Source organism: Magnolia sinica, chromosome 5, assembly GCF_029962835.1.
Source record: "Magnolia sinica isolate HGM2019 chromosome 5, MsV1, whole genome shotgun sequence".
Classification (NCBI taxonomy): Eukaryota; Viridiplantae; Streptophyta; class Magnoliopsida; order Magnoliales; family Magnoliaceae; genus Magnolia; species Magnolia sinica.
The window spans coordinates 101,254,618-101,270,160 of record NC_080577.1 but is presented as its reverse complement, the minus strand read 5'-3'; the positions used below and the strand labels follow the sequence as shown (position 1 = coordinate 101,270,160).

Genomic DNA, 15,543 nt, shown 5'->3' with positions numbered 1-15,543 from the left:
CCGTTTGACTAATAAAGAACAGAAAATGTGTTTGCAACAAAATTCAAACAGGCAACTTCACCCGAGTTATTTATTCCTACCATCACTCCATTGAGTTCTGTTTTCCTATGGAAATTTTAATACTACAATTTCTACGAAATTTAAGATATTTCTTCCCTACCTGGATATTGTAAATTTGATTATAAAACATTGAGTGGAGTCAATTAAAGACTTGATGGAGTTTTCGAGTTGACCCAACCCAGCTAGACATCAAGTTGAGTTGAGTTTTTGAACTATAATTCAAATCAAGCTCCAAGCTGCCCTACATTCACATGGACACCAATATGAGGATTAATACACAGTTGCGAGTGCTGGTGTTAAGTTACCAAGGATTCATTCTCCATACACATGGCGCCTGTGACAGATCTGAACTCACATCCATTGTGCCATGTAGTGGACAATATGCCAAAAAAGGATGCCTGTCCAATGACCACGGATTTTAGGGCTCTTCCCATCGAACATTGGCCATTGCTTGGACTTCCCTCCCAACTGACCATACACAGTCCTCAAAGAGTCCTCAAGTCGGTGGCTGAAATCAACCAACCACTGTGACTTTTGGGTAATGGACCACTGCCGCTGGGGCTCAGAGACTGAAGGTCCAGATCTAATACACACTGTTGTCGAATGCCTGATAACTCAACAAATAAGGATTCCAAGAACAAGGAGAAAAAGGAAACGAAAAAACTATTGACAAAAGCGTCGCCCGACTGCACAAACAAATTCTTGCAGGATTGTTTCGATAGACAACCCAACTCACGGAGTGCATCAACTACAAAGATGAAAATTTCGACATATATGCAAATATTATAATTTATCAACATACAAGCTGCTGAATGAGTCCTGTCTTCTATCTATCCACCAAGATATGTTCCAAATCTAAAGACATTGATGTATAAAATTACAGCCGCTGATGAAAATGATGGATCGTGTGTGTTATGATCACCCCTCTCCCGCTGCAAAGACTAGGTGATCACATCTCAATGTCTTCCAGGTCTGGCAGTGGAAATCGCAGAATAGCTGCAATGCCTGTCAGCTGCGCGAGTTCTGCTCACACACCCAAAGTAGGGGCAATGAATGCAAAACAGCAAATCCTTGACCAAAATGGCAAGATTATCCACAATTCAAAATATGTAATGATTTTCAACAAAACCTGACAATGTTTCTTTGTTTCTCTGCCTGACAACTGACAGATGTTTGGAGATCCAGACCGTTCATCAGATGGGCCTCATTGTGGATGGGTCATTATCCAAAAAATTTCCCCATCAGACAATCACAACCACCCAACTGGGGACTTTTTTCCTGCTAAATGTGGACAATTGGTTGTATCCTTTTTAACTGCCAACTTGCAAGCCACTCAACGATTAGGATCATCTAATGGGGGAGCTTTTTTGGTGCAGGCATACCAGATAATTGATCTAGATCACTGAAACACCTCACAAGAAATGCTCTACTCAGCTCTCAAGGCTGTGTCTAATTACGAAAGCACATTTGCCTTTGGAAGTTCCATAATATGAAAATACCGAGACAATAGAAAAGCTAATCGTAACAAGAGTCCACTTACGCTCTCCAGATGCATGCATTGTGGAAAATATGTGTGCAGTGCCCCCAGAAGACTTGACTGAGTCTACAAACTTAATGTATTTTTGCCTTGTCGGTATATCAGAATTCCTGGATGACCAGAGACAAATAACCAAATAAAGGTTTAGCATCAATGATCCCACTTGAATGTAGGCATAAGAATATAATCATAGCTTCACACTATATAAATCAAACACAATAGGCGAACACAACTAAACATGGAACTGCACGATCCAATTGCAACAATGCATAACAGACCAATATAGGCCAGTAACTTGGCACAACTAGGGGCAGCATGTCATGGGCTGCAAGGTATGGGATGAGCTGGTGGGAAATGTTGGTGGACGATAAACTAGAGTGTGGGTCCTAGAAAATAGGGGCGTTTGAGTGAAACAGATAAGATAAAGGCTTTCACTGATGCTTGTGTGAATCGAATTACAAACATTCAATTGAGTCAAGGGCAGATGAACCAAGAAACAATGATGTGCCCCAACATCCACAGTTACAACGTGGCTCTCAAGTTGTTTTCCATTCCGTTCAACTCTAGGGCGTGTATGGATACATGGATTCCCTTTGGATTCCATGGATTACATCTTACCCAATGAAATTCGCTGCAGAAAATATGATTGCAAAAATGAGGTGCCTGTTTGGATAGCCAGTAGAATCCTCAAATTCATTATACAACCATCACCTTATTTCTTGTGCTGGAGAATTCTAACAATGGATAAGAGCAACAACTATTGTGTGGAGTCCACATACTTAAACAGCCCAACTGTTTTGTCATTGGAAAATAATTTCCTTCTTCACATGGATTCCATGTATCCAAACACACAACTTGGAAGTGACAAGATTGCAATTTGGAATCCAGTTTCACAATATGATGCTAAGTAAAATACAATTTGTTTTTTTCTCACTTACTAGATTAATAATTGTAACTTAATTCGATTGTGCATACAAACATATCACTTTCTTTTTCCATTTCAACTATGGCAACATCACTGGTAGAATTTACGATATTTCGTGAAAGGGTTTCTTTGGCCATTCCTCTTTCACACAGTAACACTGTAGAGCAAGATGATCCAATACTCTGCAACCATCATACCATGAACAATTGTTGGGATTTGGTGCCCCAATCCCAAATCCATGAGGAGCTGAAATTTGTTTCAAGTAGTCATTAAATAGTCCTCCAATAGTATCTCAGGAATTCCAAAATACTGCTAAGAGTATGGACTGAACTAAACATGATTATGAAAAAATAAATAATTAAATAAAAAGAAATTTTATTGAAGCAACACCAGAAATTGTTAGAAAAAAACCCTAGAATAGTCCAAAAAATTGTGAAGAAGCACCAAAAATATAAGAAAAATCAGATAATCAAAATAGGGCCTCCCTTGATCAGATCTAAGATGCTAATGTCAGCTGAAAGATACAGTGTAAGCTGTATGGAAACAGATTTGAAGAGGACAAATCAAAAAAATAGAAATAATTCTCTGATGATCAATACTAACTATAGTAGATGATCCAAGTTGAAACCTACAGTTTGAAGAAAGAAAATAGGAAACTCTGCAGCTTAAGGAAGATGGAATAAAAAATTAGAAGCCAGTGGAAACCCTCCAAAAAATGTTTCTTAGACATTCCTTAATCTTAACAAACATGATCCAAAAGTATGACAAAGAAGACAAGAAGAATGTCCAAAATACCCATCAGACAGAAATCCTAAACTACCCACAGCCAAAGAGCAAAACATTCATTTAAAAGGATTAACATCTGATAAAAACAACTAAAATTACAATAGATATTAGAGTCTTTGACATATACCAGCCACCCTTTTCACTATATGCCAATAATCCCCTCCCTTTCCAGTATGGCCAAAAAACCTTCTTTATCGCATATGGTCACCCCATGGTTAGGTTATTAGAGGGGGCTATATGGGGAGAGAGAAACAGGAAATGTTTTGAAAACAAGATGGATTCAATGGAGTGAACCTTTCAGAAAGCTTTGACTTGGATTGTAGAGTGGGCCTCAGGTTTGAAGGACTTGGATCCTTTTTGTAATTGTAGCCCTGATGGACCTTGAGTTTCTCTTTCCTTTTGATGTTTTGTGTTATTCTTTTCTGCTTTTTATGGTTTTTTAATAAAATCTTTGTTACCTCTCAAAAACAAAAAGGAGGACTTGACCGTTGACTGTATGAAATGATGCTTTTGCCCTTGACTTTGTAGAGATGAGAAAATTTTCCATTTTGCCCCTATGAACACCCAAAAAGTTTATCCATGGCCTTTGGATGATTTAGATCTGCCATCTAGATGGTTTAGAGAAAACGCCATGGATGATCCACCGTTAGACGGTCTAGATCATGTGAATGTGTTTGGACCACATAGCAACTAACAAGCAATTTGGATCTTGCCCAAAATGGGAATTTCTCTCACCTCTACAAAGTCAAAGACAAAAGAGTCATATATATATATATATATAACAGTCAAATATCCTCTTTAACGGAAGTTAACCACATGTTACCACATGTTATTTTATGACCATAGAGGGTTTATTTGACAATACTGAAAAGGGAGAGTTTCTTCTTTTTCTGCATATGGGGGGGTGGTGGTAGTGTATATATGTCAAAAACTCTATATATTATAACATTCAACCTTTTAATCATCTAAGCCTCATCCTAAGTTCCCAACTAATTGGGTCAGCTCTATGAATCTTGTTCCGCCATTCCACTCTATCAAATACCATATTCCTCAGTTAAACCATATGTCATCATATATGGACATTTGGATGAACAACTAATCAGCGTCATTCCTTATCGTCTCCAAAACTAAAGTGCAAATATAACCAATGTTTTAAATATCGTTATCACGTAATGTATCGCACCCTTGGGATATGGATACATATCCGTTATCTCATGAGATACATCGGTTCTATGGCGTAATGTTCGTTGTTGTTGGGAAACATGGGATCATTGGGAAATTGATCGAATTTTTCAATGAAATTTCAAGGATTGTTGAAAAAGACATCAATACACTTAGAAATCAAAACATTACAAAAAAAATAAAAAATAAAATTGCACATAATAGGAGTTTCCTTTGTATGGGGTCCTAATATATGCGATTTCCAACTGAACTGATGCAAGTATATTCAAAGTCTATTCATATAATTTATCAATGTAGACATGTATGGAAACACAAGCAATACATTCAAAAGCAAAAGAAGAATCACTAGATCAAGTTACATACATGTTTAATTTTGTGTTTGGATACAAATATTGCAACTGATTTGCGAGAAATTGAGAAATTTCGATATTTCTCAATTTTCCGCAACTTGACCCATCTCCCCTAAATCTCGAAATCGAAGTTCCAAATCCATGATTTTTCATGGAAAATATGAAGAATCACAGATTTGTAACCATTTTACATTGGTTTAACGTGATTTACAACAAAAACGTCGATCGAAGATCGAAAATCGAAAATGCTCATTGGATCAAATAGGTGGGGATATATTGGCACTACCTATGCATTTTGTATCGCACAGGTAAGGTACAACATATTTCCTGGGATATATCAGTTGATATCGTCGATATTTAAAACATTGAACATAACTAAGATTTATAGCATGATGAGAAGATAATAGGACTTCTAACATATGGATCTGGAAGAAACTAAAGCAACATTCTTCATGGGCAATTCAAAACAGATCACAACTTGCAACCATCAGCAGAAATAGTACTAAAATTTATTTCACACTTAATGTAAATTGTTTAGCCATTTCTACAGTATTTGAGATCATCTAAGAAAGCATGAAATTAGTAGTGTTCTGTTAGTTTTCCAAGTATGAATTCTCATTGGCTGGAACTATACAGTACTTACCTAAAAAGATCATCAGTGATTAAAAGAGTCTGGATTGCCATTCTCTCATGGGCAACTTCAACGTGCTTAGGGCCATAGCAAGCACGAGCTGTGTCCTATTAATACCCAACAAACTTCAATTCCAACAAATGAAATAGAAAAAGAACAGTGTAGAGTCAAAGCAACGAAGCAAACAACAAGATATAAAATGCTAGTTAAAGAATCATAACACTTGAGGATATGGCAATGCACTTGGAACATACTATCGGAATATATCTCAGTATCCATTCTAAGGAGGTTCCAGATGACTTTACATGGGTGCTATCGGTGGTATATGGACCATCAGAACAAAATCTAATGGCAGATTTTTGGTAGGGACTAAACAGTGATGGGGACATCACACGCACACACATGCCCCCCCCCCCCCCCAATGCATGTACGCAAGGAGGAGGGCCCCACCATCGATCTGGATCGATGACGACGTCCAGGGAGGGCCTCCTAGTTAGAAGACTGCGTTTTGGTTCCTTGGAGTGGACCCGATCGTCATGTGAATCCCATTATGGGTTCTCATAATCGTGGCCCACTATTCTAAACAATCTAGTACTTTGAGTTTTGGTTATTATTGTTATTAGGAACATCATGGACGGTTTACATTGCTTTGATTAGTTGTTATTTGTGATTACTTCGTCTCTAGGTAATAGGATGCACACATAGCATGAGTTTTAGGGTACAGGATTTTATTATAAATAGGCACCCCTTGTAGTCTTTTTTTCTCATTGATGATTGGAATAAAATTTCTGCATTTTCCTGCTTCTCTCTGAGTTGTGAAAACCTAATTGGGTGCGAAACCCTCCCTTCTTCGAAGGGCTACTACCGTGGTGCGAAGCCACACCCATCCCAATTCGTCCCCACCTTCTACCATTCATATTTATCTTCTCCTACAATCATTCCACCTGCAAATCCATCGTTATTTTGTAGCCAAACCTTCTCTACAACAGATTTCCAGAATTTAGCCCTGCAGGAGGGCTGAAACTTCGGCGGAGCACCACGCACGGACCGGACGTCGAATTGCGTTGAAACTTGGTGGGTGTGTGGCCCAGCCCTAGCCGACCAGACCAAGGTGGCGTTTGTTGGGTTCGTAGGCCCCACACACATGCGGACAGCCACCAGCACACGTGCGGACTGGTATACAGGTCTTCTCTCTCCTCTCTTTCACTCATCTCCCACCTGAATTCTCTAACCCTAACCCTAGATTGTCCTAAATCCCAACTTTTATACCCTTTTCTTCAACCCTAGGGTTTCCCGAATTGAAACCTATGAATCCCTTGGATTGGGAAAATATTTTTGTGCATGTGTGGATGAATTTACTCTCCTTTGAGAATTATTTCGTCTATAACTTTAATTGATCCAGCCCTAGCGTGTATAGGCCTGGACCCATATAGATTCCCCTTTGTTGAGTGCTTGACTTTATGTGGGATGTGGAATTTTGTATGATTGTTTCTGAACTAGTATGATCTAAAGCTTGGAATCTTGCATAGCATATTTAAATTTTCATGTCCTGCATCAAACAGGGCCAGAAACATATGGACTTTCTCTTGTTATGTCCGTGCGGATTTTAATGTTATTCAGTTTTCACATGAAAGAAATGGCAGCAGTAGGACTACACCGTGTATGCAAGAGTTCTCCAATTGGGTGACGGATATGAATTTAATGATTTCCACTTGGCAGAGAGCTAGACACTCCTAGACAAACAATGAGGATAGCCTGTCTATGTCTAGATTGGATTGATTTTTTTTTTCTTCTTTTTTTAAACTGATTTTCGGATGAACAGTGACTGTCAAGAAAAATCAACAGATTTTTTTATTTTTATTTTTTTGTTTAATATTTTATTGTAAATGGTTGGAATAAATGTAGGATGAATAGATGTACATATTCATGCCTCAGATTATTTTTCTGTATTTTTATTTTTGGCTGATTTTTGAATAAACAATAACTGCAGCAGAAGTTTCTAATGACTTGATTGAGGTCAAGTTCCTTTGAACCAGGAGGGTTTGGTGTGGCAAAGTTTACCTAATCCCATCATGTGAAAGTTCAAGCCCCACAATGGGGTAGGAGGACCCAGCAAATAGCCCCAGACCTATTTTGGGCATTATGTTCAATCCCAACATATGTACTATGAGTATATTAAAGCTAAAAACAAGGTTCAAAACAACGGATTACAAGGTTTACAGGCTAAAAACAGTTGCTGTCAGGTGATGATGTTCCAATCTATCAATACCACATGTCTCAGCCTCATCAACTCAAGTCACAACTAAAGAAGTTTTGAAATTTCCACAAAATCTGCTATAAGAAAGAAAAAATCAAAACATAAGTTTGGTTGGTAGAGAGTATGTTCTTTTGAACCCTCAAACATTATATTCCGAAGTTATCTTAACATGAAATTTCTTAAATCAGCATAGTTGCTGGTTGTTACAAATATAAAACAATAAAAATACATCACAGATGCCATATCAAGTGCAGAACCTGACATTTGAAAGCATATCGAAAAAAACCTTCAGAGCTCGGACCTGAAAGATAAACAGTGCAAGAAGAATGACATTGCAATGAAAGAGAACTGCAATAGAAACATTAGATGAACATTAACCAACTATGACTTCCTCTATTACCTCTTGTGCCGCTTTTGTATCCTTTATCAAAGTCATGACATTTGGGGCATCCAAAACCTCCCTCAAACTATGCCTTTTGAAGCAACAAAACATTGATTTGTGGAATAAACAGGGAAAATCAGCTAACTTATCAATAATTACCCCTATCAATTATTGAAGTTAAAAGTAGATAAAGAATACAGATAAATAGGAGTGTGTGTGTGTGTGTGTGTGTGTGTGTATGACTGTACAAACCGAAACTTCTGCACAACGATTATAACATTAAGTCCAAAAACAGAAAAATTAAAAATTAAAAAAATTAAAAAAATATATCATAATAATCTGAACAGAAAATTAAATCCTCCTAGAAACATAAGCTGAAAGATGTACATCCCTGAGGTATGAAATGCATAGTAGTAAAGAACTCATCCACAAAGAAAGTGGGCAAAAAACTAAAGCTGTGACCAATCCTTCACGTTAACAATTAGAATAACCATGTTAACACACCCTTAAACTAGATTAGATATTTTTTTAAATGGTAGCTAAGACTAAATTTGTTCTGAACTTCAAGGGGAATTCTGGACATCAAAAACAAATGTTAACATTTTAAATTGGAAGATTTCATTTAGCTTTTCAAGATTTTCTTGAAGTTTATAATTACAAGTATACATGGAAATTGTGATGTGTCCCATGATATTCTTGAATATACCAGTGTTTTATGGCTCAATTGTATTGTTGCTATATCACTATTGTTGAGTCAGCAATATAAAAACATCCTAGAATAATAAAATTACCATGTATCAACAATTATATCATTGATAAATGCCCATATATCGTAACATATCACATAATAAAAGCCCATCATATTGCGATATTTTGCAACTATTAACCATAACAACGTAATTAATGGAAATCAGTAACAATAATAAAAAATAAATAAATAAAAACTTATTTTTGGCCAAATTTTTTAGGAGAATCTATTCATAGGCATGTTTTAACAAGTCTACGCTGGGGTTGTTTCGCATCAAAACACTAGAATGTTGGGGAAATCATGACTGGAGTGATTTTGAGCTGGAACCCCATAGGTAGAAAATTATGGTAATAGTTGTTTAAATTCTGTTTTTTTTTTTTCAAAAGACCAACAAGAAAATAAGTTGAAATCTATATCCATGCATGACTTTCATGCATTAACACAGACTTCAAGCAAGAAATTTTGATTTGAAGGTGAAACGAAAGAAATTGGGAAATCCAAATTTCTTCTGTTTTCACCCTTTAAAATTGTAATATAAGTGCGGATGTGTGTGTATGCGTAAGCCGAGCTACAGATCAGATATACTCTTTCATTTAGGGAAAAAAAATAATTTTTTAAATAATCTAAAAATACATAGTTAAATATATTTTAATACAGATATACGATGGGTGACCCCTTGGCCCTTGCATTTTTTTAATAAAATAACTAAATAATTATTATTTTCAAAAAGATTTGTTCATTAGTAAAATATTCTTTACTACAAATTTTTTTAATAGATATGTAATGAGAAGATCATGCCAAATTTGCATTAAAAATATTGATTAATTTGAAAATATTTAATTAATTAAAATAATTTTAAAAATCCAAAAAAGTTTTAAAATTTTATGTAAAAATTCTTATTGATATTTTTATAAATATGCAATGGGGAGACCATTACAAAGTTAAAAGATATTTATTACTTGAGAAATATTTATTACAAATAATTTTAAAATACAAATTTTTAAAAACTATATTCAGTGCAATTTATATGTTCTTTTTGTATTCTCTCACTCTACGGGTAGTCTACGTGAGGCAGAAGGTGGCCTAACATTGGTGGGCAACAGACAGCTGATTGGGGAAACAGATACAAGTTAATATGTAACTAATCTCATCATGTGTCAAGGACTGGTGGAGTGTCCTATTTGAAGGAGCATTTGGTAGGAGGTTATCAAAACATAGGACTGTCCTAGTGCTCCAATGAAGGTAACAATGCAAATGAAAGAGGTGTTGCATGCTACAGTTGTGGTTTGTCTAACGAGACAGAGACAAGGTTCCTTTTATTATGAAATTAATCCACAAAATGATCTTAACTCAATTTCAGAAGCATATCAAGGTGTTTCAACATGGTTTCGTTTCAAATGCTCATATCTATCTCATGATCTACAAAGATACTCTGTAGAACATGGAATAGAAACTCAGACATCTTACTCCTATAGAGCTCAACATAATGGGGTCGCAAAGAACTAGAACCGTCACCTTTTAGAGGTTACTGGATCCATCATGCTGTAAATGAAAATTCCTAAAATCTATTGCGTTGGGATGAAGAGAAGTCTTGACCGCTAACTATATGACTAATGGGATATCTAACTAGTACTTCATGGAAAGCATTCCCTGGAAGTTTTGAAGCCAGAATCTCCCCTTTGTTATTCACCTCCTAAAGCTTTTAGGTGTGTGCTTTGTTCATGTTCTGGGAGCATCCTGGAATAAATCAGGTTTCTCCGTCTACTAAATGTGTTTTCTTAGGGTATGCTCATCTGCAAAAGGTCAAGTGTTACTGTCCTATGTTAAAAAATCCTCTCTCAAAATATGTTACATTTTTTTTAAAAGGACATACCATATTTTTCTTCACCACATCAATTCTCACCAAGATTCCCAAAATGAATCGTTTCCTCTTCCCATGATTGTCAATTCTCCATCTGCCCCTACTCTGAAGCATCCAGTGAAGGGCACAAAGAACTGTAGGTCTGCACCAAATGTAAGAAGATCCAATGTAACCACAGAAATGACAACCAGTGACCAGAACCCTTCTATTCCAACTTCTACTACCCTCCGGCTTATGTTTCATCTCCTTTTGATCTTCATATTGCTCTATTGAAAGAAAAAGGGTTTGTACCACACATACTAATGGACATTTTGTCTTATGACTCCGTTTGTCTCTTCAATCATAGCTATCACAAATCTCTTTTGTTCCGATGCATTGGCTGATCCAAAAGAGATGACAACTATGTTGAAAGAAATGCCTGCTTTGAGAAGCAAGGTACTCCAGATCTTGACAAAAAGTCAAAAGGGAAGCATGTTGTGCGATGAAAGTAGGTATTTACCCTAAAAAAATAAGCCAAATGGGTCAAAAGAACGATATAATGCTCGACTTGTGGTTAAAGGATTCACCCAACAATATGGAGTGGATTTTCAAGGAACCTTCGGCTTGTTGCAAGGCTAAATTTTGTTCGTGTTCTTCTCTCTATTGATGTAAATCCTTACTTGCCTCCGCATCAATTGGACGTTAAAATGTGTTTCTTCATGGTGATCTTCATGAAGAAGTTTATATGAATGTTTCACCAAGTGTTTCTATAGGGAATGCAAGTTGTATATTGTATTTTGTATTTTCGTTATGTTTCTTTTGGGTGTATGCATGGGCATAGTGTTGTGTGCTCCTATGGAGTATGTATTTGTTTCTCTAGCAATATAATAAAAGATGTGTTTGGGCTTCAAGCCCTAACACACGTGAAAGCTTTTCTCACAAATCCTCTCCTCTCACTCATTTCCTCTTTTTCTTCCCTTCACTCCCTAAATCCATCCAAACCAACTTGGTATCAGGGTGCTACCGGAACCTGCTGACGTCAACAACTGTACGGCTTACTTCAGCATTGTACATTCCGTACGGCTTATTTTTTGAACAAGAAGAACATGGTTTGAAGCATCTTGATTTTAGAAGATTTTTGGTGATTTTTGCCAAAAAAAAAAAAATGCCATTTGAGATATGTTTGGACTGTTTTTCACATTCAAGAGAAAACCCCAAAATCTCAAAGTTTCGGTGATTCCTCTCCAATCAGAGGATGTTTTCTTAATTTTTCTTCACAGTGAGGGTCGATTTCACAGTCCCTGATGACCCGTGGAGTTTTTCTCTCATTTCGGGAATATTTGAGAGGATTGTGAGCCAAATCGTAGTCCAGCTTTACCGTAATTGAGCCCTAGGGGCTACGGCTGTACACCAAAACTCTTGGTGTATGTCCAAGGAATTGATCTAGAGTAGCGAGTGGCCTCCATGGTTGATTCAGGTATCGTTGTGAGTGTGGTTGAGTGTTTCTCTTTTAAAGTTGTTTTTGGAACCTCGGGTCCTCTTTTGGAACCCAGATCCGTACAAATCTGTTAGTGTTCTCATCATATGCGCTCCCTTGTAGCTGTTGTGACTTTGTTTTGTGTTGGTAGGCCTATAAGGAGGACAAAATTTCTTTCGTATCCAAAGTCGAATCATTAGAATCACACCGTTTGTTGATTACTACAATAAAGTAGAATGGTAACGACTATTTACAGTGGCCCCAATTAATGAAATTGTTTCCAGGAGGAAGAATAGACGTTCTTACATACTAGATGAAGCTTCAAATCCTTCATATGGAAATTTCAAGACTTGGACCAAGGAGGACTACCAAGTCATGGTTGTAAGTGCCCTATTTTGTCAATTAGCGTGAGTTGTTAGTCATCAAGTCCAAAGAGCCCCATGGAAGACTGAAGACTCGAAGATCATCGGCATCCAAGCAGTGGAAATTCAAAGAAAAGATGAAATGCCATAGCCTCTTCAAAACTCATTCTCAAACCCTCAAACTTGACCTTCCAACTAGCCTAAACCCAATAGGAAAAACCAATCTAATATGAGCTAGTAAATGATCCTAGGAAGAAACTGTTTAAAAAGAACTTCAGAAAAAACAATCTGTTTTCGATCCCATCGACCATCAAACAGGTAGAGCAAACTGTCCGACAAGCTCAAGCTAAAAATCTGGATTTTTCGATAGCATCAAGGCACCTTCGAAGGCATCGAAGACCACTCGATGGCACCAAGTGGACACTTCAAAATGTCCACCAAGCTCAAGTTAAAAATCTAGATTTTTCCGATGACATTGAGGCACCTTCAATGGCATCGAAGGGACACTTCGATGGTATCAAAGGCCACTTGATCACATCGAGTGGATACTTCAAAACTGTCCAACGAGCTAATGAAAAAATCCCTGATTTTCTCAATGGCATCGAAGGGTCACCTCGATGGCATCGAAGACCACTCGATGACATCGAGCAAAGAACTCAAACTGTCCAGCAACCATTCAAGAGAAATTTGGATTTTCTCGGTGGAATCTAAAGGGACTTCGATGCCATCGAAGCTGACAGATTTCTGCCCATTTTTTAACCGTCGCAAATCTCTCTACTTAACGAAAGGGGGATTTCTTTGCAAATGGATGAGTAATAGAGATAGCCTTGTGAGTGTCTGAAGCCCTAGCTAAAAAAACCATTCTCCCAAGCTCTCTTCCCTCATGGAGTTCATCATTCAATCCTTGTGTTAAAGACATTCATTGAGCATTCAAAGCTCAGATTGAAGAATGAACTCCAACATTCATTAATGCTCTAGCAACCACCTTTAATCGCACAATCTTTGTGCTAGAAAGTACTAAATGCTTGACCTTGGGAATCCTAACCATAACCATAACGACTCATCATTAGTAAGTTAGGATTCACCTACCCTTGACCCATACCTCGGCATCTTCTAAGGCATATCATCATCAAGGTTGCGGTTCTAGGAAGCTGAAGATGCTTTCATGATTTAGGAAGATCTTCATCAAAGGCACTTCAACGGGGCTCATTCACTTTAGGTAAGAAAGTTTATTTAAGTCCATTGTGTTTGGAAACCAATCATTGTGTAGGATTGGGTTTCAAAGTTTGAAATACCAAACTCGCCAAGTCCTTGTGTAGGCCTCCGACGGGACAATACATTTGTCGTCCTTGTGTAGGACTTTGTGTTTGAGTTTGAGGTCCAAACTTACTAAAACCTTGTGTAGGCCATCGACGGATGCAAATTGTGTAGACCTTGTGTAGGTTGTAAAGGTTTATAGTGAACCTGATTTAAAACTATTTGGGTAGTGAAATCCAATACACTCTAAGAGAGAGTGAGTCAGCCAAGAGTGGAGTAGGCACGTAGCCGAACCACTATACATCGTGTGCAATGGGTTGAATGTTTTGTCCTTTATTTTTCTATTTCGTTGGATAATATGAATGACTCTTTTTACTGCAGCAAACATGTTTGACAGAATGCTTGAATGATGTTATCACTATAGTTGAATTGATAGATCCACTTCTTCTCGTTTCTATTGATGTGTATAAGTAATTAGAAGTAAGTGATTGTTGCCTATCTAGTTAACTATTTAAAAAGTCCTATTCACCCCCCTCTAAGACATTAGTCATATATTCAAGCTTCGCTTGTAGCAGTAAGACCGCAATTTCAATGGCATGGATGCTTAATAATATAGAGTCTACTGTGAGTAATTCAGTTATGTTTCTGACATTTGCCAAAAGGATATGGGATAGCCTTCCTGATATGTATTCAGAAGCCCAAAACGTATCCAGAATTTTCCAGTTGACCTCTAACATCGGGAAATTCCAACAAGATTAAAGATCCCTAAATGAGTATTTTTCAGCTCTTCGAGGTACGTGGGATGAGTTGGACCTCTATCATCCTCTCCCTTCCCACTATACCATGGACTATGAACATGCATGGAAGCAGCATGAAGAAACTAGAATCATACAATTTCTCTCTGGCCTTAACTCTGAATATTATAGTGTTCGGAAGCAAATCAAAGTCATGGATCATCTCCCTTCTCTAAAAGTCATCTATGTCATGTGTCAAAGGGTCAATAAATCGTCCAACCCTACTTTTGCTCCATCTAATCAATCCACTTATGTTGCTAGGGGTCGGCCTCCTTTAGCCACGAGTCTCAAGCTCCATTGTGTAGTTAGAGACGTGGTTGTGATAGTGAATCGAGTAATCAGGCAAGGGTCATGAAACTGATTGTGGCGGTCGTGGTAGTCATGGCCACAGCAGACGAGGAAGAGGATGTGACAGACCATGCCTCTATACACATTGTGGTAGTACAAATCACTCCGTTGATAGATGCTAAGATCTTGTTGGCTGTCCATCTTGGGCCGGCACATTTATAGCCAATAGTGCCTCCACTAGTTCTAAGAAGACTTCATTGCCACCTGCAGTGGAAAAGCTTCCTTGAGTGATTCTGTTCTTTTGTCTCGTGAGGCCTACGATGAATTGATGCAACTTCATGTACGTAATGTTTCTGACACTTCCAAAACCACGATAGCCCAGTCAAGTATTGCTCTCAATATCTCCTTCTCTTTGGGTCATTAACTCTGGAATCACCTCTCATATGACTGGTAAGTCCTATCTATTTAGCTCTTATCTTCCTTCTAGCCAGTCACACTTTACCATTGTTGTTGATAGAAACCAAACTCGTATATCTGAAACGGGCTCCATCAAGCTTTCACCCTCTATGCATCTGTCATTGGTTCTACATCTCCCTAGTTTTCCCTTTGATATATTATCTATCAGTTCACTTACAAAATTCTTGAATTGTTCAACAACCCTCTTCCA

The 15,543-nt window shown here is 37.5% G+C and overlaps 1 protein-coding gene across 4 annotated transcripts in view; it reads right to left on the bottom strand.

Moving 5' to 3' along the window:
• Positions 1–737: 737 nt before the first annotated feature.
• Positions 738–15,543, bottom strand: part of LOC131246446 (protein PELOTA 1) — a 66,387-nt gene continuing 51,581 nt past the window's right edge. For all 4 annotated transcript variants that reach the window (XM_058246593.1, XM_058246592.1, XM_058246594.1 and 1 more), the window contains 5 exons: positions 8,129–8,201; positions 7,991–8,029; positions 5,484–5,578; positions 1,601–1,707; positions 738–1,083 (listed from right to left, as the gene is read on the bottom strand). In XM_058246593.1, coding sequence (XP_058102576.1) covers positions 1,010–1,083; positions 1,601–1,707; positions 5,484–5,578; positions 7,991–8,029; positions 8,129–8,201 — 388 coding nt within the window. In that variant the 3' untranslated portion in view covers positions 738–1,009. The remainder of the gene's footprint in view (positions 1,084–1,600; positions 1,708–5,483; positions 5,579–7,990; positions 8,030–8,128; positions 8,202–15,543) is intronic.